The 19,401-nt window shown below is 44.5% G+C and overlaps 1 protein-coding gene across 3 annotated transcripts in view; it reads left to right on the forward strand.

Annotated features, from left to right (window-relative positions):
- The window catches only part of Epb41l4a (erythrocyte membrane protein band 4.1 like 4A), a 191,569-nt gene that overhangs the window by 141,098 nt on the left and 31,070 nt on the right, over nt 1-19,401 (forward strand). For all 3 annotated transcript variants that reach the window (XM_057788695.1, XM_057788698.1, XM_057788696.1), the window contains 3 exons: nt 14,146-14,236; nt 17,898-17,981; nt 18,486-18,599. In XM_057788695.1, the coding sequence (XP_057644678.1) occupies nt 14,146-14,236; nt 17,898-17,981; nt 18,486-18,599 (289 nt within the window). The remainder of the gene's footprint in view (nt 1-14,145; nt 14,237-17,897; nt 17,982-18,485; nt 18,600-19,401) is intronic.

Below are 19,401 nucleotides of genomic sequence, written 5' to 3' on the forward strand. Positions count from 1 at the left end.
TGTTGCTCTGGGCTACTGAAGAGGCCTGTCAGGAAAGAGTGTGCAGAGTGTTAGATGTGAGTCAGCAGAAGCCCAGCATAGCGAATGTCCATCAGGTCTTTTATGGTGAGGCGGAGAAAAAAGGAAGCTGAGTGAGTAGGGCATTTATCAATCCAAGGTGTATCATCAGCCCAATGCATTGTGGAACTAGTGAATATAGGAAGCCAAACCCAGGAAATCTGAGTTTGACCTTAGAAGTCCATGTTATTAAATGTGTAGTGTTTTAAAAGCACCTTGAGCCTCGGTTTCTTCATCTGGCAGGTGCGGATATTAGCTCTGCCTCCTGGGTTACTGCCCTGGAGATGGTGTTTCAGACAAGTTGAACATCTTACTCTGCTTTAGTGGGGGCTTGGTACACTTTAGTTTTTTCTGAAATCCACCCATCAGTGTATGAATTTTGCATATGATGCTGTCATACAAAGGATAATAAGGCTGTAATGGGATGGTGGGCAGTGGAGAGGGGGTGGGGAGAGGTCACTGAAGTACAATGGGTGGGAACGGAGAAGGAAATGGGGGACTTTGATGTCACCGAATAAGATTCAGTGTTAACAGAATATGAAGGAAGAGAGCCATTCTGGACACTCCGTTCAGCTTTTCCCCTTTGTTTTGTGAGAGGGTTCCAGGGTGGCCATTTCCTCATGATCTTCTGCCTCAGCCTCCCGAGTGCTACCTTGAACACGATTAGGTCTCGTCCTCCTTATTGGTTTCCTGCCTTCTAGAGTAGCCCTTAATCCAAGCTGATTTTTTTTAATCATGGTAAGAAAACACATACTATTAAGTTTAACATCTTTATAATCTCCCTAAGTTCAGCAATACCAAACACTCACCGTGTTGGAGAAGTTCTCTAGAACGGTTTTCTCTTGTAGCACTGAAACTTTGTTCTCATTAAACACTCCCTACTGCCAACTGCCTTTCTGCTTTCTCTCTTGCCCTCCTTCAAATGCGCATTGTTCTCTTCCCCCTCGGGATTTCCTGTGACTGAATTGGAAAGTGAGTTGCCAGGCCTACTGGGTGCATGTCACATCAAGTAGACAGTAGAAAGAGAACAAAGAGAAGACAAAGGCTGCAGAGAGGGGCCACGATATTGTTGAACAAACAAACAACATAGGGATACCGGGGTTCTGGATCAAGGAATTATTAGTAAGCTCAACAACTTCACCTGTCTGATATGAGCAGGTTGTGTTGTAGGTACACTGTAACCACCGAAATGTCCGGTAGTTGGGAAGTGCCCTGGGAATGTACACTGTGTCCAGTACCATGTATCTGTCAAGAGAAATCTGTACAACTCCATAGCCCTGGGATACTTGCCATGAAAGGCCAGGCTCACAAGGGTCCATCAAGGGAAGAGAATGTTAATAAGTAACGTTTATTAGGCGTTCCTGTGTGCTTGGTTCCACTCTAGAGCTCTACAGATGGTGTCCTACTCAGTTCTTTTAGAAGATGCGGTGACCATGAGTGTTTAGGTTAGAAAATGGGAGTCGGGACTTCTGGGAGCCACAGAGCAAACATGACTGTAATAAGTATAGAATGATCTCTAGACTACAACGTAAGCGAGAAACAGGGAGGGAAGAAAGCAGCCGGGGCCCTGGTAGTGACTCATGCTCCCATTGTATAAAAAGACGTAGAAAAAATCCTGGGTGGGGTATATGTGTGCAGATACACGTGCAGGCAGGGTGTATTACACGCTAGCATTACACCTTTAAAGGGGAAGTGTTTCTAAGCAAATGAAGAATGAGGAAGATCTATTTTATTTTTATCCCCCCCCCCCGCATGTTGTAATTTTAAAAAGCCTAGTAGATAATTGTCAGGAATGCGTTATGCTGGGAAGATGGTTTCAAACATTTATTCCCCCCCCCCCCCCGATAGAGATAGTCTTGAACGGCTCTGAGCTGGACTCTGACGTTATTCTAGAAAGTATACAGTGTGATTCGTAGAACAAGTGACAGGACATGCCAGACCAAGCTTAGAAAACTCAAGTGTCAGGAATGTCCCCAGTGTCAAGACACCAATGGAAAGAGAGAGGACAAAGAAGGACAAAGCCCTTTGCGCTCAGAGAGGAGAGGCAGTCATTGAGCAAGGAGGACTCAGGACTCTGGATTCAGAGATCCACAAGTCCCCTCAGGTTACAACCTTAACAATGTTCCTCTACAACTCGAGCAGAACTGAGTGTTCAGAGGCTGGAGTGAGGCGCTCCGGTGCTGTGCACGGTAGCCGCGTTAGAGACATTAGGGTGTTTGTCCAGATGGTGCCTCACGGAGCAGGGGCTTTACTCCAGAGAAGAAAGGGTCTTGAGCGCGCAGAGTTCTTGCAGGAGCGGAAGTGGCGCAGGTACCTTGCATGGCAGGTAAGGAACCAAGACCAGGGGAGGTGAAGTGATTAGCTGGTCACTAAGAGTAACTGGTTCTTTCTTTAGCTTGGAGGCGCTCTGAATCGAGATCACTTGGGGCGGGGGACTGGAAAAAGTGAGAGGAAGGAAACTGGAAAGAGATGCGGACGTGATAGCCTTCACACCTGTCGGGCATGGCATGCTCGTTTGTGTCTATTTTCTCCGGTCAGCCAAGGACAGGAAAAGGAAGAAATTAGTGTTAGCTCGTTTCCCAGGGCGTTCTGAATATAATCTGCTGCGTGATAGCTGTAGAGACGGTTTCTAGAAAATTAACACAGTGCTAACTTTGTTTTGGACACAATGTGATTTGGCTCTTCTTTTTCAGTGCGACAGATTAGAATTAGATAATCTACTGAGACAAAGTCCAAATCTGGGTCTCGGCATTGTCTTTGGGTGGACTGTAAGAATGCTTGAGGAGAATCTAGGCTGCTCTTGCCGGGTTATGCAAGCTCTTCCATTGGGAAAGCCCACAGCGGTCAGCGAAGGAAAGGAAAAGGAGCAGGGAGAGAGGCAAAGGCTGTAAATAATCCCCGCTGACTGTAGAGGACCTCACAGCATCCGCTGTCGTCCCATTCGCTGTAGAACAGAGGGATGGGATGTGTAAACGTTTAGAACCCTTCTTCTCCCTGAAGTACTAGTGTTCCCTTATGGTCTCTGGCTTGCCTGGCGCAGAGTCGGAAGGATCAAACACAGAAGAGATAGAAAAGACTTTGGGGAAACCACCACTCCATGCTCGATCGCTGCTGCTTCAGAAGCCTAATGGATCTGTGACAACTGTTGTCCCAAATTGTAAACTGTGTCTTTGTGGGACTGGAGACGTGGCTCAGTGGTTAAGAGCACTGGCTACTCTTGCAAAGGACCCAGGTTCTGTTCCCAGCCCCAACATGGTTGCTCACAACCCTGAGTAACTCCAGTCTAAGGGACCTGATACTTTCTTCTGACCCCATCGGGCACATGTGTGGTGCACACGCATGCAGGCAAAACATTCATGTGCATAAAATAATTTCAAATACTTTAAATGTATTTTTGTTATTGGAAATACATCACGTTTCATATTTCGAAAAAACATTTTAGCAAAGGTTAAATCCTTATTGCCAAGTTGAGTATTATCAATTGTAACAACCTTTGCTCTGATTCCACTTTTAAACTATTCTTGTAGTTAAAATTGACCAGATGTCTGACATTTTCATCTCTTTTGGTTAGCTCCTAGTTAAAAATGAGTACTGTTTGCCTGGTGAGAACCAGGGAAGAGGACCATCTCTTCTGGGAGGCTTGTATAGTTTGTGTTTGACTTTGACAGCTGACTTCACACAGCTGTGGGCTAGTGTGAACCTGTTTGTGGAAGCCAGTGGTGGGTGGGATTGACTCTGCTCGGGCCCTTGCTTGTTATTAGGGTTCATATAATATGGTGCCTTGATTCCAAAGTTCGGAAAATGCTGTGTTAGTTAAATACGCACCCTTAGTGACCCATTTTTCTTCCCCAGGCAGCAGTTAAAGGATATTTTTGAGCTGTTTGAAATTCTGTTTGGAGCATAGGTATTCTGGAGCAGACGGTACCTAAGATTTACACAGCTAAGATTTAAGACGGCTCATATTTTCTTTGGCCTCTGAAGTCTGGAGTGGATGGATTTGCATGGCTCTATTTGCCTTAGATATTGATTTTAATATGGAAAATGTTGGGGTTCTCTGAGTTTAGGGTAGCTATAGTCGGTGTGGGGAGGGTGAAAGATTCATGGCAGTGCATCCCTGGCAGGTCCCCTGGCGGATGGGTGTGAGACCAGGGAGGGTGAGAGGCAGATATGCCCTGGAGGGAGGCTGGAGAGGAAGGAGCTCCATTCACTGCTGCTAGAAGTGCCCTGCTTAGCAGATGGCCTTCTTTGCTCTATGGGGTTTCTGACGAGAGGCAGATCGTGCAGATGGGTTTGCCCTCTGCAAGTGTGGGTTAATCTGTGGTAAGAATGGGGCATCTGAGGACCTCTCAAATCAAGCTCCCCCAAAGAAGGTCACCCAGAATGCAGCAGATGCGTCACTAGGCCCGGCGCAGCCAAACATTTGGGGCTGCACTGCTGTCCCTTGTCCTGCTGCGGGCAGCTGGTTTGTGGAGACGCAGAAGTGGAGCTGACTGTGAGAACCACTGAGGAACCACGCTGCTTTGAGCACAGAGGGAAAGGGAGACTCTATCAATGGGTTCCAGCCTGTGAGACCCTTCAGGTCGTCACCTTCGGCCTCTTTAATCAGAGCCGGCTTCATCACTGGACAGTTTTAGTGACGCTAAGGGAAATAGGTTTTTAGCATTTTTTTTCTTTTTTCTTTTTAATTAGTGAGGAAACCAAAACAATTGTTAAGCAGCACTAAGTTGTCATTCAAGGTTGAGCAAACACCAGCACAGCAGAGGAGAATTTGAATCCAGGTCTTTAGAATTCTTAGGAAACATAACTGAAAAAAAGTCAGTGTAAACTTTAAAAAGTAAAATGTCTAGAATTATTTGAAAATACACAAGCCTGCTTTCCCTCCTGTCGTGTGATTTCTTACTTCAGCAGATATAACTTGCTTCAAAGATTTGAAAAGATTTGTGTGTGTGTGTGTATGCACGTAGTATGTGTGTTTGTGGAGGTCAGAAGACAAAATGTGGGAATCAGGCCCCTTCCTTCACCATATGGATTCCAGGGGCTGAACTTGGGTTATGAGACTTGGCAGCAGGCTTTTGTACCCGCTGAGTCATCCTGCCAGCTCGTAGCAGATACGCTGTTGCTTTGTGAAGGAACAGCAGCATGTCAGTGGGCTGGAACTCCGTTTGTAGAAGTCCAGGCCAGGCTGGTCCTGAACTGGATTCTAGAGTGCCAGGCTTACAGAGCTGTGTTTGGACCTGCTGACCCATTTCTCCATTTCTATTTTTTTTTTTTTTTTTTTTTTGATTTTTCGAGACAGGGTTTCTCTGTAGCTTTTGGTTCCTGTCCTGGAACTAGCTCTTGTAGACCAGGCTGGCCTTGAACTCACAGAGATCCGCTTGCCTCTGCCTCCCGAGTGCTGGGATTAAAGGCGTGCGCCCATTTCTAAAAGAAATGGTCTCAGTTCTGGGAGTGAGCACTGGGTAGAGGCAAGGGTTTGTTCAAGGCTGTTTCCCTTTCTGTCCCACCTTGAAGCTGATGCTTGTTTGCACTGTATAAAAGGTGTATTAATGTACGACCAGTCTGATTGAATATTCTAAGAAACTAGTGTGTGCCCCTTTCTGTGAGTACTTGGCATTCCAAGCATAGCTACCCAAATTGGAAAAGCAAGGAAAGCTAAAAACTTACTATATATATGTTTACATTGAAACCTTAACTTTGGTGAAATTACCATAAAGGTTTTGCTTCTTCTTCTTATTTAGCAAGAATTTATTAATCACCTCTGTGGCATGAGACCCTCTTTCATGAAGGAAAATAAATAAAATAAAGCATGGCCACTAATGTGTGTGTACAGATTCAGATGTACAAGCACAAGGCAACTATTTAGCGCTTGTCAATGCTATGCCAAGGACTCTGTATAAATTGTCGAATTTAATCCTCTCATTTGCTGTGTAAATGGTTGGTGGTACCCCATTTCGCAGATGAGAGAACGGAGACCCAGGATCACCAGATCAGCTAGTAGTGAGTAAACTGGCAAAGATGAGAAACAGATCTGTTCTTTAAGTTTGAATCCGTACAACCTAGAGATACGAAAGATGTGGTTCTGGTGTCGGGGGGGGGGGGGATGTGTCGTGTGTCCGTGAGGCACCACAGGAAAGACAGAAGACGGCTGGAGAGATGCCTCAGCGGCTAAGAGCCCTTGCTCTGTCAGAGGGCAGGAACTGGGATTCTAGCACCCACATGAGGTGGCTCACAAGGGATCTGAAGCTGCCTCTGGTCTCACTGGCTATACCTATTCAGACACACTAAAATTAGAATAAAATAAATAAAATGGTCTTTAACAACAATGGCAATAGCCAGGCATGATGGTCACACCTTTGATTCCAGCAGAGGTGGGTGGACCTCTTCGAGCTGAAGGCCAACTGTGGCTGCTCTCAGCAAGCAAACAAACACCACCAACAAAAACCCTTGGGGAAAGTGAGAAGGGTAATTAGATTGTGCTAGAGGTAACCCATGGTGATACTGTGAAGGGAGCCATTTTTGAAGGACATGTCTAGCTGGCATTTTTCATCCATCCCTACGTTTGTAGCTGAGGAATATATAATAAAATGCAGTTTGGAAGGCAAAGCATGTGGCTTTTTTTTTTTTTAGACTTTTTACTACCCCCTCCCTGTCTCTCTCTTTCTCTCCCCTCTCCCCCCTCCAGTCCCTCTCTGTTAGCATGTTGATATCTTGCTTCTGTTGTTTTCTCCAACTCCAAAGAACTCTGTTTGGGCTCATGGGAACTGATTCCTAAGAGTAGGACATCATGGAGGCTTTATAGGACTCAAATAGTTCAGTGGTTTGGACTGATTACTAGTTGTTGTTGTTTTTCTTTTTTACTGAAAGAAATCTATCTGTGGTAGGCATGCTGGCTCCACTGTGCCTTTTGCAGTGAACCTTCCTTCATTTTACAAAGGCAAATAGAGCTCTCCTCCAACTGAAACCTATTGTATCTGTGTCTTTAAATCTCCTTGGCTGGTGTTGGAAAGTAAATGATTCTAATTATCAAGTAACATCCGCTTTTCTGAGCTGTTTTCTCATTTTCACTCACAACAAAACTGAAGGACCTGTGACCTGACAAATATTTAGGGTCATCGCTGATGCTGTGTCACAAGGAGGTATGGAATTCTTGGAGGAGCTTTGGGTGTCATGTGACCCCTTAGTGGGGTATCGTGACCCCTTAGCAGAATACTTTTTCTTTCTACTTGTTTTTGTGCTTAAAACTTCTCAGCACCCAAAAAAAAAAAAAAAAAAAAAAAAAAGAATTAAAATGGTAATGAGTCACTCTTCTGTTAAACTGTTCCAGTCTAGCAATAGGTGATTCTTTCTTTTGTTTTGCTTTGTTATTTAAGACAAGATTTCTTTGTGTAGCCTTGTATTTTTTTTTCTTTTTTAAAGAGAAGGTCACACTGTGTAGCCTTCATTGTCCTGGAATGCTTTGTTGAGCAGGGCTGTCCCTAAACACTCACAGAAGTCTGCCTGCTGATGTCTCTTTCCTGTGTACTGGGATTAAAGGTATGCGCTACCACATCTAGCCAACAGTAAATTGAAAAGAAATAGACATTTTGTTATTTGTGTGTGTGTGCTTGTGCACAAATGTGCATATGTAGGTGACTGTAGAAACCAGACAAAGGCATCGGACACCCGGGAGCCGAAGTTACAGGCAGTTGTGAGCCTCTGTGTGTGATGTGTGATGAGAACCAAACTCTAGTCCCCTAAAAAGAAACGAGTGCTCCCAACTGTTGATCAACCTGTCCAGTTTCCCAAAAGTACAATTTACTCCATTTGTTTGTTTGTTCTGTTTTGATGGTCTCACAATGGAGCCTTGGCTAGCCTGAGCTTGCTGTGTAGATCAGGCTATCCTCACACTAAAAGAGCTACCTGCCTCTGCTGCTTAGATGCTGGGGTTAAAGGAGGATATGCCACCACTGGCCCAAAAGTAAAGTTCCCAGTTGGTTCTATCCATGTAACCATTAGGGAAACGAGACCCTGTTTATCTCACTAGCAGGACTTTAGGAACTCAAGAGGTACCTTGAGTTAAGAGTGCTTACTGCTCTTGCAGAGGACACAAGTTCAGTTCCCAGCACCCATATCCGGTGACTCCAAACTTCTGTAACTACTGTTTCAGGGGATCCAATGCCTTCTGGATACCTGCGTACATGTAGTGCATATAAACTCGTGCAGGCACATATGTACACAAGTAATTAATAAACATTTAAAAAACTACTTTCTAGTACAATTTACTTTCTGTATTTAATATTTTGTCATCATTGGTATTACTCTAGCAGGTTAATATTACTACTAAATGTAATACAGATTCTGAAGTTATTTTTGGGTGCCTCTGTGTGTGATATACATGTGGTATACAGATGTGCATGTGGTGTGTGTGTCTGTGCATAAGGGTGTGAAGGCCAGAGGAGGGTGTCCGGTCTCCTGCTTGTCCCTCTCTACCGTATTTCTCTAAAAGACGGTCTCTTTCTGAACCTGGAGCTTGCCATTTCAGCAATATGTTACTGGCAGCCAGGCAGCCCCAGAGATCTAGTTTCTGCACCTACCCGACCTGCTCCCGCACCAGGGTCACAGGTCATGTAAGTTACAGACACACTTGCTTTTTACATGGGTGCTGGGCGTCAGACTCAGGTGCTCGTGTTTGCACAGCCCCTGTTCTCCCCAGCCCCAGAAGGTAATTTTATTATCTAGGGAATTTTAATTCATGTCTGTATTTTGTCACAGATAAAAATGATAGACTGATAAAAGATGAATCAGTAACAAAAAGTCTGTCGTCAAAGAACAGCCCAATACCAGCTGGCTTCGTTTCCCTGTACTACAAAACATCAAACATCAGTTCTCTTTGGTGTTCAGTAATAGGAGATGAAGGAACTCATCCAAACACAAAGGAGGCTAGCACTGTCCTAATAACCAAACCAGAAAACTTTCCAGGAAAGAGTGCAACTTTCCATCTTGTGTGCACGCACTGAGAGCATAGCTTTTAATTCTTTTTTTCTCCCAGAGACAGGGTTTCTCTGTGGCTTTGGAGCCTGTCCTGGAACTAGCTCTTGTAGACCAGGCTGGTCTCGAACTCACAGAGATCTGCCTGCCTCTGCCTCCTGAGTGCTGGGAATAAAGGCGTGCGCCACCACTGCCCGGTTTAAAAATTCTTTGCGTGAAAAAATTAAACACTGCTGGGTTACAACCTCACAAAAAGGAGCTTGGAGATGAAAATATATATTGTAAAAAACAATTTCCAACTTTCTTTCAGTTAAGCCTTTTAAAAGTAACTCTTGGTGCTGGAGAGATAGCCCAGTGGTTAGTAACACTGGCTGCTCTTCCTCAAGACCTGGGTTCAATTCCCAGCTCCCACATGGCAAGCTCACATTTGTCTCTAACTCTACTTACAGGGTCTCTGACACCATCTTCTGGCCTATGTGGGCACTGAACACATGTGGTATATGTATATTCATGCAGGCCAAATAGTCATACATAGAATAATTTTTAAAAGTAATCCTCATATATGTGCTTTGTGTACTATAAATTAGTGAGTAGCTGAGTATCCTTCACTGAAGCAGGGGCAATGAACCCTTCACCCTAGACCAGGAGAACATTAGTTGTGGGTTTGAGAGACGGTGGCCAGGGAAGGCTTGCTCTCTGTTCCTCCAAGGTGTAGGGTCCCCTTACGCTTTGGGGGAATAGCCAGTGCCTTGAGAAACTCAGCTACCAGTTCTTTCTTCCTGTGGCACGATCTGTCCTCAAACCATGGGAAAGAATAATTGGTATCCGGGTACTTGAGATACTTCCTGATTCCATCCAGCCATTCAGAGATGAGGGCTGTCATTGGCCCTGAAGGTTGAAGGAAGGATGCTCCACCCTTGCTGCAGGCTCTCCAATGCTGGTGTGCTTTCCCCGTCTTCAGACAGTCAAACTTTCAAGCCTCCCGAGTCAGCGAGGCTCCCTAGTGTCTTTTGTTTTTGAACCGGGCATTCTGAGCTATAGAGAAGAAGGATGTCTCTGGCTGCCTCTTTCCCAGTATCTGTGCATCTCTGTAGCTGTGGTGGAGGACTGGGAGAGAGGTACCTTTGTGCCCATCTACCTCACATCTCCAAGTTGATTGTACCAGTGAAGATGGGAGTGTTGGGCAGCGCTGTGCTAGGGACAGGAAACTGCAAGCAGATGAACTTTGTGCATTGACGTAGCTTCCAGTAGCTTTCTGCGCCGCTCCCGTCCTTTTAATCTACCCTCTAGCGTGTTAGTAGAGGCCTTGTTTGATCTTGCAGTTGACATGTAGCAAATCGATGCTGGGAAGTCTGTATGTCTACAGGGAGGAGGTGTATGCACTTAAATTGCTGTCTTGGGACTCTGAAGTCAGAAACTCTTCAAAGCGGTAGGGATCCCTTTGTCTGGATGAACTGACATCAGGAATTTGAACTTTAAGTAATTGGCCATCGGATGCAGGAACATTTCTAGTTTCTAGAGCACGTGTTTGAAAACTTGCTTTTATTTTATAGTTTAGTAAGTCTGTGTTCTGACAAATGAATATCTTCTTGGTGATAGAAGAGAATTTTCTTCTTGAGCATTTGTGTATTTGACCGTAATCTGTGGAATTAGAAAAGGCATCTTTTATTTTACTGGTTTATTCTCCTTTGATATTTTATTGTTATTTGTTATTATAATTATCTATTTTATCCATGATATGTAATGAAAAGCTGGTACAGCTAATGCAAGCTTAGTATGTACTGCCAGTATGGAAAGAAAATGGAAACTGTTCCAATGCAAGCTCGGTTCTCTTCCTGAATACAATGTTTCTTCTGATAAGTTGTGTTGGGATAGTGGTTGATTTACTAAAGTTCTCAGATTTCTTGTTTTGGGGATGGCCATAATGTTTCCTGACTTTTTGTCTTAAGTATTAGGTGTAGTTGTTTTTGTTTGTTTGTTTTAAATTAAAGTTTAGGGAAAAGATAAAATATGATTAAGTAAAATAAAATTGAACATAAAGATTTATAAATTTGTGTGTGTGTGTTCATACATGTGTGCATGTGTGTGTGTGTGCCGGAGTGATGTCTCAGCAATTAAAGAGCTCTGCAGAGGACACAGGGTTAGTTTTGAGCACTCATGCAGTAACTCACAATCATCCAGAACTCCAAGTTTAGGAGATATGATTCTCTCTTTTTGCTTCTGCAGGTAGCAGTCATGTACACAGTGCACATATATGGATTCAGGCAAAATAGTCAGACATAGAATATAAACATATTTAAGTTTATAAATTGATATTTGAAGGTATTTAAAAGAAATTATTAATATGGAAAAATACCCTTTACTCAGATCCTCTCTGTCCTTTTACTTTTCCTATGTTTTTCTCAATTGCCAAGCGTGACTTTTGTTTTTTCATTTTAATGTCATGTGTTCACCCAGTCCAGCTGTAAGTGAATAGTGGTGGGGCTGTTTGACTTGACAAGTGTCAAGTTATGTTGTAGGAGCCTGCTTGTTCATTCCCAGCTACTCAGCCCCGAAACAATCACACAGAAACTGTATTATTTGCAATACTGTTTGGCCAATAGCTCAAGTGTATTTCTGGCTAACTCTTTTTTTTTATTTTTTTATTTATTTTTTTTTATTTATTTATTTTTTCTGGCTAACTCTTATATACTAAACTAACCCATCTCCATTAATCTGTGTATCACCATGTGGCTGTGGCTTACCGGGTAAAGTTCTGTCCCTGGCGTCTGCCTCCAGCAGGGCTACATGGCTTCTCACTGACTCTGCCTTCTTTCTCCCAGCCATTCAGTTTAGTCCGTCCCGCTCCCCTCTCCCACTCCCAGCTCTATTCTGCTAAGCCATTGACCAAAACAGCTTCTTTATTCATTAACTAATAAAAGCAACACATATACAGAAGGACTTCCTATGTCAAAGTTATGAATTGTGTACAGTTCTTTAGTAGTAAAATAAATGTGTTTTTGTCATTGAAAATGCGTGTGTGCTTATCATCAAGATGACTAAAGAGTTGTCCCCGCTTCTGGCAGCTGCTCCTTCTGAACTGAAGGAGAGGGTCACGTACCAAGCACCTATTGCCAGTAGGACCAGCTGAGCCTGCGAACAAAGCCGTGTTCCCAGCTTAGTCCAGGCTTGCTCCAGTTCTCATCTCTCAGGCTCACCAAATCTTTTCTGTCTGAAAGCCAGTTGTTTGGGGGAAAGTCAATTTACTTAATCTTTTTCATCTAGTTCCTTCTAATCATTTCGCCTGAGATTTAATAACCAGGTAGACCTCTTCCCTCTTCCCCCAGTTGACCTTTAATTTCGATGGACTCACACTGTTTGTAGGTGGCAGCATTTAGATGCAGAGAGAAAACAAGAGTGCTTTGTGGTCGGGGCGATTTAAATCTTTGTGGCTGAGCTGATACATCTCAAAGCTGGTTGACTGGGGAGCTAGAGGGCGAAAGGCTCAGTTTTGTTAGACATGTATTTTACATGAGCGAGTATTTTGCCTGCCTGTATATATGTGTTCCATGTGCCCATGGAGGTCGTAAGAGGGTGTTAGGTCCCCTAGAACTGGAGTTAGAGATGGTCAGTGAGCCACTATGTGGGGTGCTGGGAACCTAAGTCCTGCAGGAGCTGTGAGTGCCCTTACCCACTGAGCCCTCTCTGCAGCCCCAAAGGCTTATATTTGATCTTTACAAAGAAGTGATGTCAGTGTCTACGTCACAAGGGTATTTGGGGGATCACACGAGTAAATACGTACAGACCATGTAGAACAGTGCCTGACACACAGTGAGCACTCAGTAAATATTAGTGTTTGCTAGTTTCCCAGCGATCCCCATGACTCCAATACTTAGCATGCAGTGAATGGATGTGGGTCTCTGCGTGTGGAGATACCCTCTAGAAACAGCCCTGCAGAAGACACTTCTGCCTGCCGCACGCATTGGCTGGTTGCCCCTCCTGTCCAGACTGCCTCCTCTGAGTGAGAAGAGTCACCACTGCAGCCACCGATGTCATTCCTGTCTGCGCCTCTCTGTCCTGAGATCAGGACCCAGATTCTTTAGCAGGGAACTCTGCAAAGTGTCTGCTGTGGGGGCCCTCTGCTGGCCCACCGTGCACGCATGTGTGCAACTCTGCGGTGGAATAAACTTAAACATTCAGCTTTAGGTTTTGAGGCATGTTTTGTAAAAGGTGCATTTGGAAACTTGTGTGTGTGTGTGTGTGTGTGTGAGAGAGAGAGAGAGAGAGAGAGAGAGAGAGAATGAGAATGTACATATCATATGTATACATGTATATTATTCTTTTTGCGATTTGCATTTTGAGTTGGGATGTTCTCACGGGTTTCAGTTTTGGGAAGTTCATGGGATTTCAGATGGGAGCAGTTAGGGCATGTTGGAAAACTTCACAGCTTTGTTCTTAAGACCTGATAAGGGTTCATATTCCAAGATGGTAATAAGTATCCTAGAATCTTATTTTCAGAGTCTGAGTTTTTATTTTTTATTTTTATTTTTAGATCCATTGTATGGGAACTTCCTAGTATTTTTCAAAAGTCAAAGCTTAGACCCCTGGGGCAGTACTGTGCTGAGGGTTTGATGTGTCAGCTAGTATATTTCAGGCTTATTGAGTGGCTGATCATTTATTTGGAGTCATAATCTATCAATAAAATGTGTCACAAATTACCCCAAATTACATTTTACTTATTAAATTTTGTGTGAGAGTGTGGGCGTGTTTGTAGAGGCTGGAGGACAACCTTGAGTGTTGTTCCTTGAGAGCAGTGCATGTGTTTTGGGGGACATAGCCTCTCAGGGGGACTTGGGGCTAGACCTAGTCGAGGCTGGCTGGCTGCTGAGCCTCCAGGACAGGACCTGCCAGTCTCCACCTCCCCAGTGTTGGGATCACAAGTACCCGCCATTATGCTTGGCTTTTTGGCATGGGTTCTGGGAACTCAACCCTGGTCTCCATGCTTGCACGTTACCAGTTCTACTGACAAAGCCATTGCCCCAGCCCCCTAAAATTGCACTTAGAAATCATTCTCCTGTGTCTTTGTGTTTCCCTTCTCATGCTCTCCTTCTGTCTCCCATCTTTGCTTTGTTTCGTTACTAGGATCAAACAACATAAATCGGGTAATCGCAAGCATGGAAAATGGGGAGGATGAAGGAACAACTAAAATTATCGCACCTTCACCAGTGAAAAGGTCAGTGTGTGTGCAGTTATGTGCGCTGTACTAGTTCTTCCCCTTGTCGGCAAGTTCGCGGATCTTCTCGCTTTGGTAAATGAGTAATACTTTTAATCTGGGGGCTTCAGTGGGTAGTGTCTGATCCAAAGGATGCGTTACTGTGTCAGCAAAATTAGACACTGGAACCTGCCCCTCATTGATGTGCCCTTGCTGTCACAGCATGGCGAAGTCACAGACTGTGCGTGGCCTGCAGCCCTCAGCAGCACGCTGAGAGTCCCATGTGATTTTTAAAGGCACGATACAATGGACTAACTCAAAGGAAGTGGGGAAGTAAAGGGGGTGATGTTTTTGTTTAATGTACTGTATTCCTTACATTGGTGCACTGCGCTGTGGCCCTGGGAAGAGGTTTATAACTTTAGAGGGCGCAGAGCCTCGGAATTCAGAGATTGCATACATACAAAGCTCTGTCATTGTCGTTCGTACCCGTTTTCCCAACAGCGTTCCCACTGGGAAAACCTCGTCTTAGTACACCACATGCATTGGCTCCTGAAAGATCCGCTCTGTTCTCTGCTAAGGGACTTTTGGAGTCATTTTTCCTGTCTCTGATTATGCACACAGAGCAGCATCATCAGCACACAATGAGTGGCTTTCACGAGCTCACTTTCCCTATGGAGCCTGTACCACTTGCATCATGGAGAAGTCCCAGAAGTCAGAGATGTGTGACCCGCAAAGATGCCTTAGGTCATCCTTCACTCCATTTTTTCTTAGTAAATAATGGCCCTTCACTCAGCTGGACTGTGGTGGCTTTGAGGAGTACAGTATTTTCCAGAGCTGTGATGTCTCCCCTACAGTTCTTGGTTCTTTCTTGCTTGCTTCTTTTTGGCTTTTTAAGACAGGGTTTCTCTGTAGCTTTGGAGCCTGTCCTGGAACTCACTTTGTAGACCAGGCTGGCCTTGAACTCACAGAGATCCACCAGCCTCTGCCTCCCAGAGTGCTGGGATTAAAGGCGTGCCCTACTACTGCCCAGCCTGTTTTCTTTTCTTTAGTTCTGGGGCAGTCTTACAGATCAACCTTTTAGAATGATGCATTCTTTATCTATAATGAAGACTGCATTTCCCTCGCTGGCCTCACAGTCCTGGGTAGAGGCTGCTCCATCAGCACGTACAAGGCATGCTCGTGACAGGTCCAGTATAAGAACTGTAATCTTCCGTGATATTCAGATCCCTTAGAAAGCATTCAGTCAGCTTTGCAACTCATTGCTGCTAACAGTCTTGAAAACGGAAGAGTGACAGGCTCCACCACAGGCTGCAGAGTGAAAAGGACCTTGGGGAAGGAGCACAGTCACCATGCCACTGGGATTTTGTTATTCTCTTATCACTCATCTACTTGCAATTCCTTGTTCATCTCTCTCCTTCCCCACCTCCCTTCTTCTCTTCACCTTTTCTCGCTGACTTAGTAAGCACGCACTCTGTACTACTGTAGTGAATCTCTGCTGTATGTTTTACTTTTTCTTATTTCAGAAGGGAAGCATTTACTCTGGGAATTTGTTCTTTGAAACTGTGGTTTTAAGCCATTGTTAAGTAATATATCGGACCTATGTAAAACATGCCTGCTATGTACTAAACCTTTGATGTGTGTGACCTTGTTGGATGTGTCTTCTATTAAGTGTGCATTATTCCTGTGTGAATACAGTGTCCTAAGGCACAAGTCCATTTGTTCTGTTTTTGCAACATCCTTGTCTCTTTCCCCTTTCTCCTCTTGGTTGCTATTACTAAGAATTCTGCCATAGCCATATTCTGTAACATCTATCCAGATCCCTCAAAAGGCCAGGATTAAAAGTAGATTAGCAGCTAAGTCTCTTTTTCTCGGCAAGCTAAGACTCCAGAGGAAGTGTGCTGTGGCCCCATGCCCTTCTGCTGATCCCTCCCTCTGTTCATCTGGGTGATCTAAAACAATTTGTTGGGCTTGAGTAACAACAACAACAGTTATATTTACTTTCTTAGGGCAGAAAGATGATACTAGGTCAGGAAATGACATTCAGAAGTCATTCTGATCCGGAAGGATGGAGCCAGGATATCTGGAAACTGGGCAGAGGTCAGATAGGGTAGCCAGATCCTGCCCAGAGTTAGCTTTCAGAGCCCAAGCTGGAGCCAGGGCGTTTGGCCACTGCTGAAGAATGCCAGCCTCATGTCAGTGGATGCCCCAGTATCTTAGTTACTTTTCTATTGCCATGACAAAACACCATGACCAAGGTAACTTAGCTCACAAAGAAAGTATCTCATTTGGGGGTCATGATTCCAGAGGATTAGAGTTCATGGCAGTCAACATGGCAGAAAGCATGGTGGCAGGCGTGGCACTGGAGCAGTAGCTGAGAGGTTGCATCCGATCTGTAAGCAGGAAGCAGAGAGAACGAACTGGGAATCGCATCAGTGACACACTTCTTCCAACAAGGCCACACCTCCTAATCCTTCCCAGACAGTTCTAGCTGGGGACCAAGCATCCAAACACAGTGTCTGTGGAGGCCATTCTCATCCAAACCACTGCTCTCGGGTTCTCTTCCTTTTCATCACGCTGCCTTTGTCTACTTTGTAGTTCTTATTTCTTCTTTTCCTGGGAAGGAGTCTCCGTCCTTTCCTCCCCTGATCCTTCCCTCTCTCCCGCTCTCTCCCAATCTCCCTCTCATCAGGCAAGTATTGTCTCTTTGGAGCAGGCTTCAGATTCAGTCAGAAAGCAGTTGGCTAGCCCTGTTAGCAGCCATTCCATTATTATACCTGTGGCATATGCTGCGTGGCAGGTCAGGATCGCAGAGCACACACCACTCCTGAGTAAGTCCCGATGGCCTGCAGAGCAGCTTTCAGCACAATGAAAGCCGGCCAGGAGGGAGAAAGTTTCCGGATCAGTTCTAGCTTGATTTCTGTATGTCCTGCAATTGAATTGTGTTATTGTCTTCAGCAGTGGGGTCAGTGGTAATAGCTTCTGTTGTTTTGAGTACCTCTGGGGCCTCCCTGACAAAACCGAGATACTGATACTGATACCATGCCTGATACTGAGATTTTCATCTAATTACCCATGACTTCTGGGGAAAGTACTGTCATCCATGCATAATACTCCGTTTAAACTCCTTAAAAATAATATATATTTACATATATAATATATAACATATATTTAAATAAACATATAATATACAGGTACACCCTATGTACACCAGCCTGGCCCTGGATTTAGAAGCCCATTTGACTCTGCACTCCAAGTGCAGGGATTAAATGCATTTGCCACCATATTTCAATTTAAATTATATATTTTTAATTAACTTCCTAAGTAGTGATTTTGCATAGGCTTTCCCATGCTCCTTAATTTTGGCTCACCCAGTTCCCACCATCTTATCTTGGCCACTAGAATGGCCTCTTTAGAGAGTTTTTAACAGCTGGTCGGCTGGACTTCTCCTCACCTAAAGCAATGCAGCTAGACTCAGGGAGGAGGCACAAACGTGCTTACTGGAAAAAAGATGCTTCTTAAGCAGCCATCATCGGTTCCTTTTGGAATGAGTCACAGCTATAAACAAGGAAATGTGCGCACATATGCATCTTAATGTCTGTTAAATAAGTCTTCTGAATAAATCAGTGTGGACTAACATCATTTTTTTTTTGCTCAACTTATTTTCCATTCTTTATTATTCAAGTTTTAAGAAAGCAAAGAATGAAAACAGCCCTGATACCCAAAGAAGCAAATCTCATGCGCCGTGGGAAGAAAATGGACCCCAGAGGTAAGCACGCTCCCTGTCCCTGGAGAGGAGGGCAGCAGAGGGCGGCACGTCTGTCACGGCCTACCCAGTCGAGGACACTGACTACCCAGTGACTTCAGGAAGTGCTGAAGTAGGTGTCAGTCGTGTGTTTGCCGCTGTGAAACCTTTGAGAAGGACAAGAAGGAAAGCCCGTGTGTATAAAGAAGTCACCCACAAGGCCCTCGTGATGGGTCACAGCACTGACTCTCAACCCCCTTGAGGTCCCCATAGCAGACATTAACATTATGATTCATAACAGTAGAAAATAACAGTTATGAAGTAGCAACAAAATAATTTTATGACTGGGGTCACTGCAACATAAGGAACGGTATTAAAAGGTTGGAGTATTAGGAAGGCTGAGAACCATTGATCTATAGTCATGGTACAGTTCTGAAAAAAAAGTCCGAATGACGTTAATGCTCACACTCCACACTCGGTCCTGTGGAAACTCCTGAGCCGGACCATGAGCTTTCTCTTCCACTCCAGTGGGCTCTACAACTCGCCCAGTGATCGCACCAAGTCACCAAAGTTCCCCTGTACCCGCCAGCGTAACCTGTCCTGTGGCAGCGACAACGAGTCTGCGCAGCCCATGCGGCGAAGGTGAGCGGAACAGGGTTCTGATACCAGTGGGACCAGAAGCTTCGGGTCCCGGGCATGCTGCGATACCGTGATTCTCAGAAAGCCACTGCTGTGTGTCTCCTCGGGATAACGGGAGAAGCCTGTTTTTTTTTTTTTTTTTTTTTTTTTGTTTTGTTTTGTTTTTGTTTTCAAAATGAAGCAAGCTGGGGTGCTGCAGTCTTTATCTGAAACAGTGTTAGAGAATATTTTTTTAAATAGTGATAGTCACATGCTTTCTGTACTAAAATGACTAATTTAAAAACATAGATGATATGCTAGCTATATAATGTGCCTTGTAGGGTATCAGTAATGCATATTAAATGTTTGTACATTGGGAACTAGAATGGCACTTAAGGCCAGGGGGCTCTGCCCTCCAAAGTGATACTGCTGTGTGTACCTCGTGAGCCTTCTTTCAAAGCAGAGTGTGAACCTGCAGTCTTTTATAGGTGGAAATGCACACATGACTTTGCTTGTGTGGATGCGTAATTGCCCCCAAATTAGCCTAAGGGCAGGGGTTGTGTATCAGTGTGTCTTATATGGTTTAAGTAGTTAGAGGCGGAGGGAAGACAGAAGGCCTGGGGGTGGTGTTGAAGAGATGTGTCCACTCTTTTGAGGGTTGGATGATATATGGGAACGAGATGGAGCAGTCTTTAGACATCTCTGAGGAAGTTTGGCTTTGAAAGAGAGGAGGGACAGGTGGGAGAAGAGGAGCTGATTAGAGTCAGAGTTAATGTTGAGGGCTGATGTATGGCTCAGGAAGCAAAGGTGCTTGCTGCCAAATCTG

Source organism: Chionomys nivalis, chromosome 14 (assembly GCF_950005125.1).
Source record: "Chionomys nivalis chromosome 14, mChiNiv1.1, whole genome shotgun sequence".
Lineage (NCBI taxonomy): Eukaryota > Metazoa > Chordata > Mammalia > Rodentia > Cricetidae > Chionomys > Chionomys nivalis.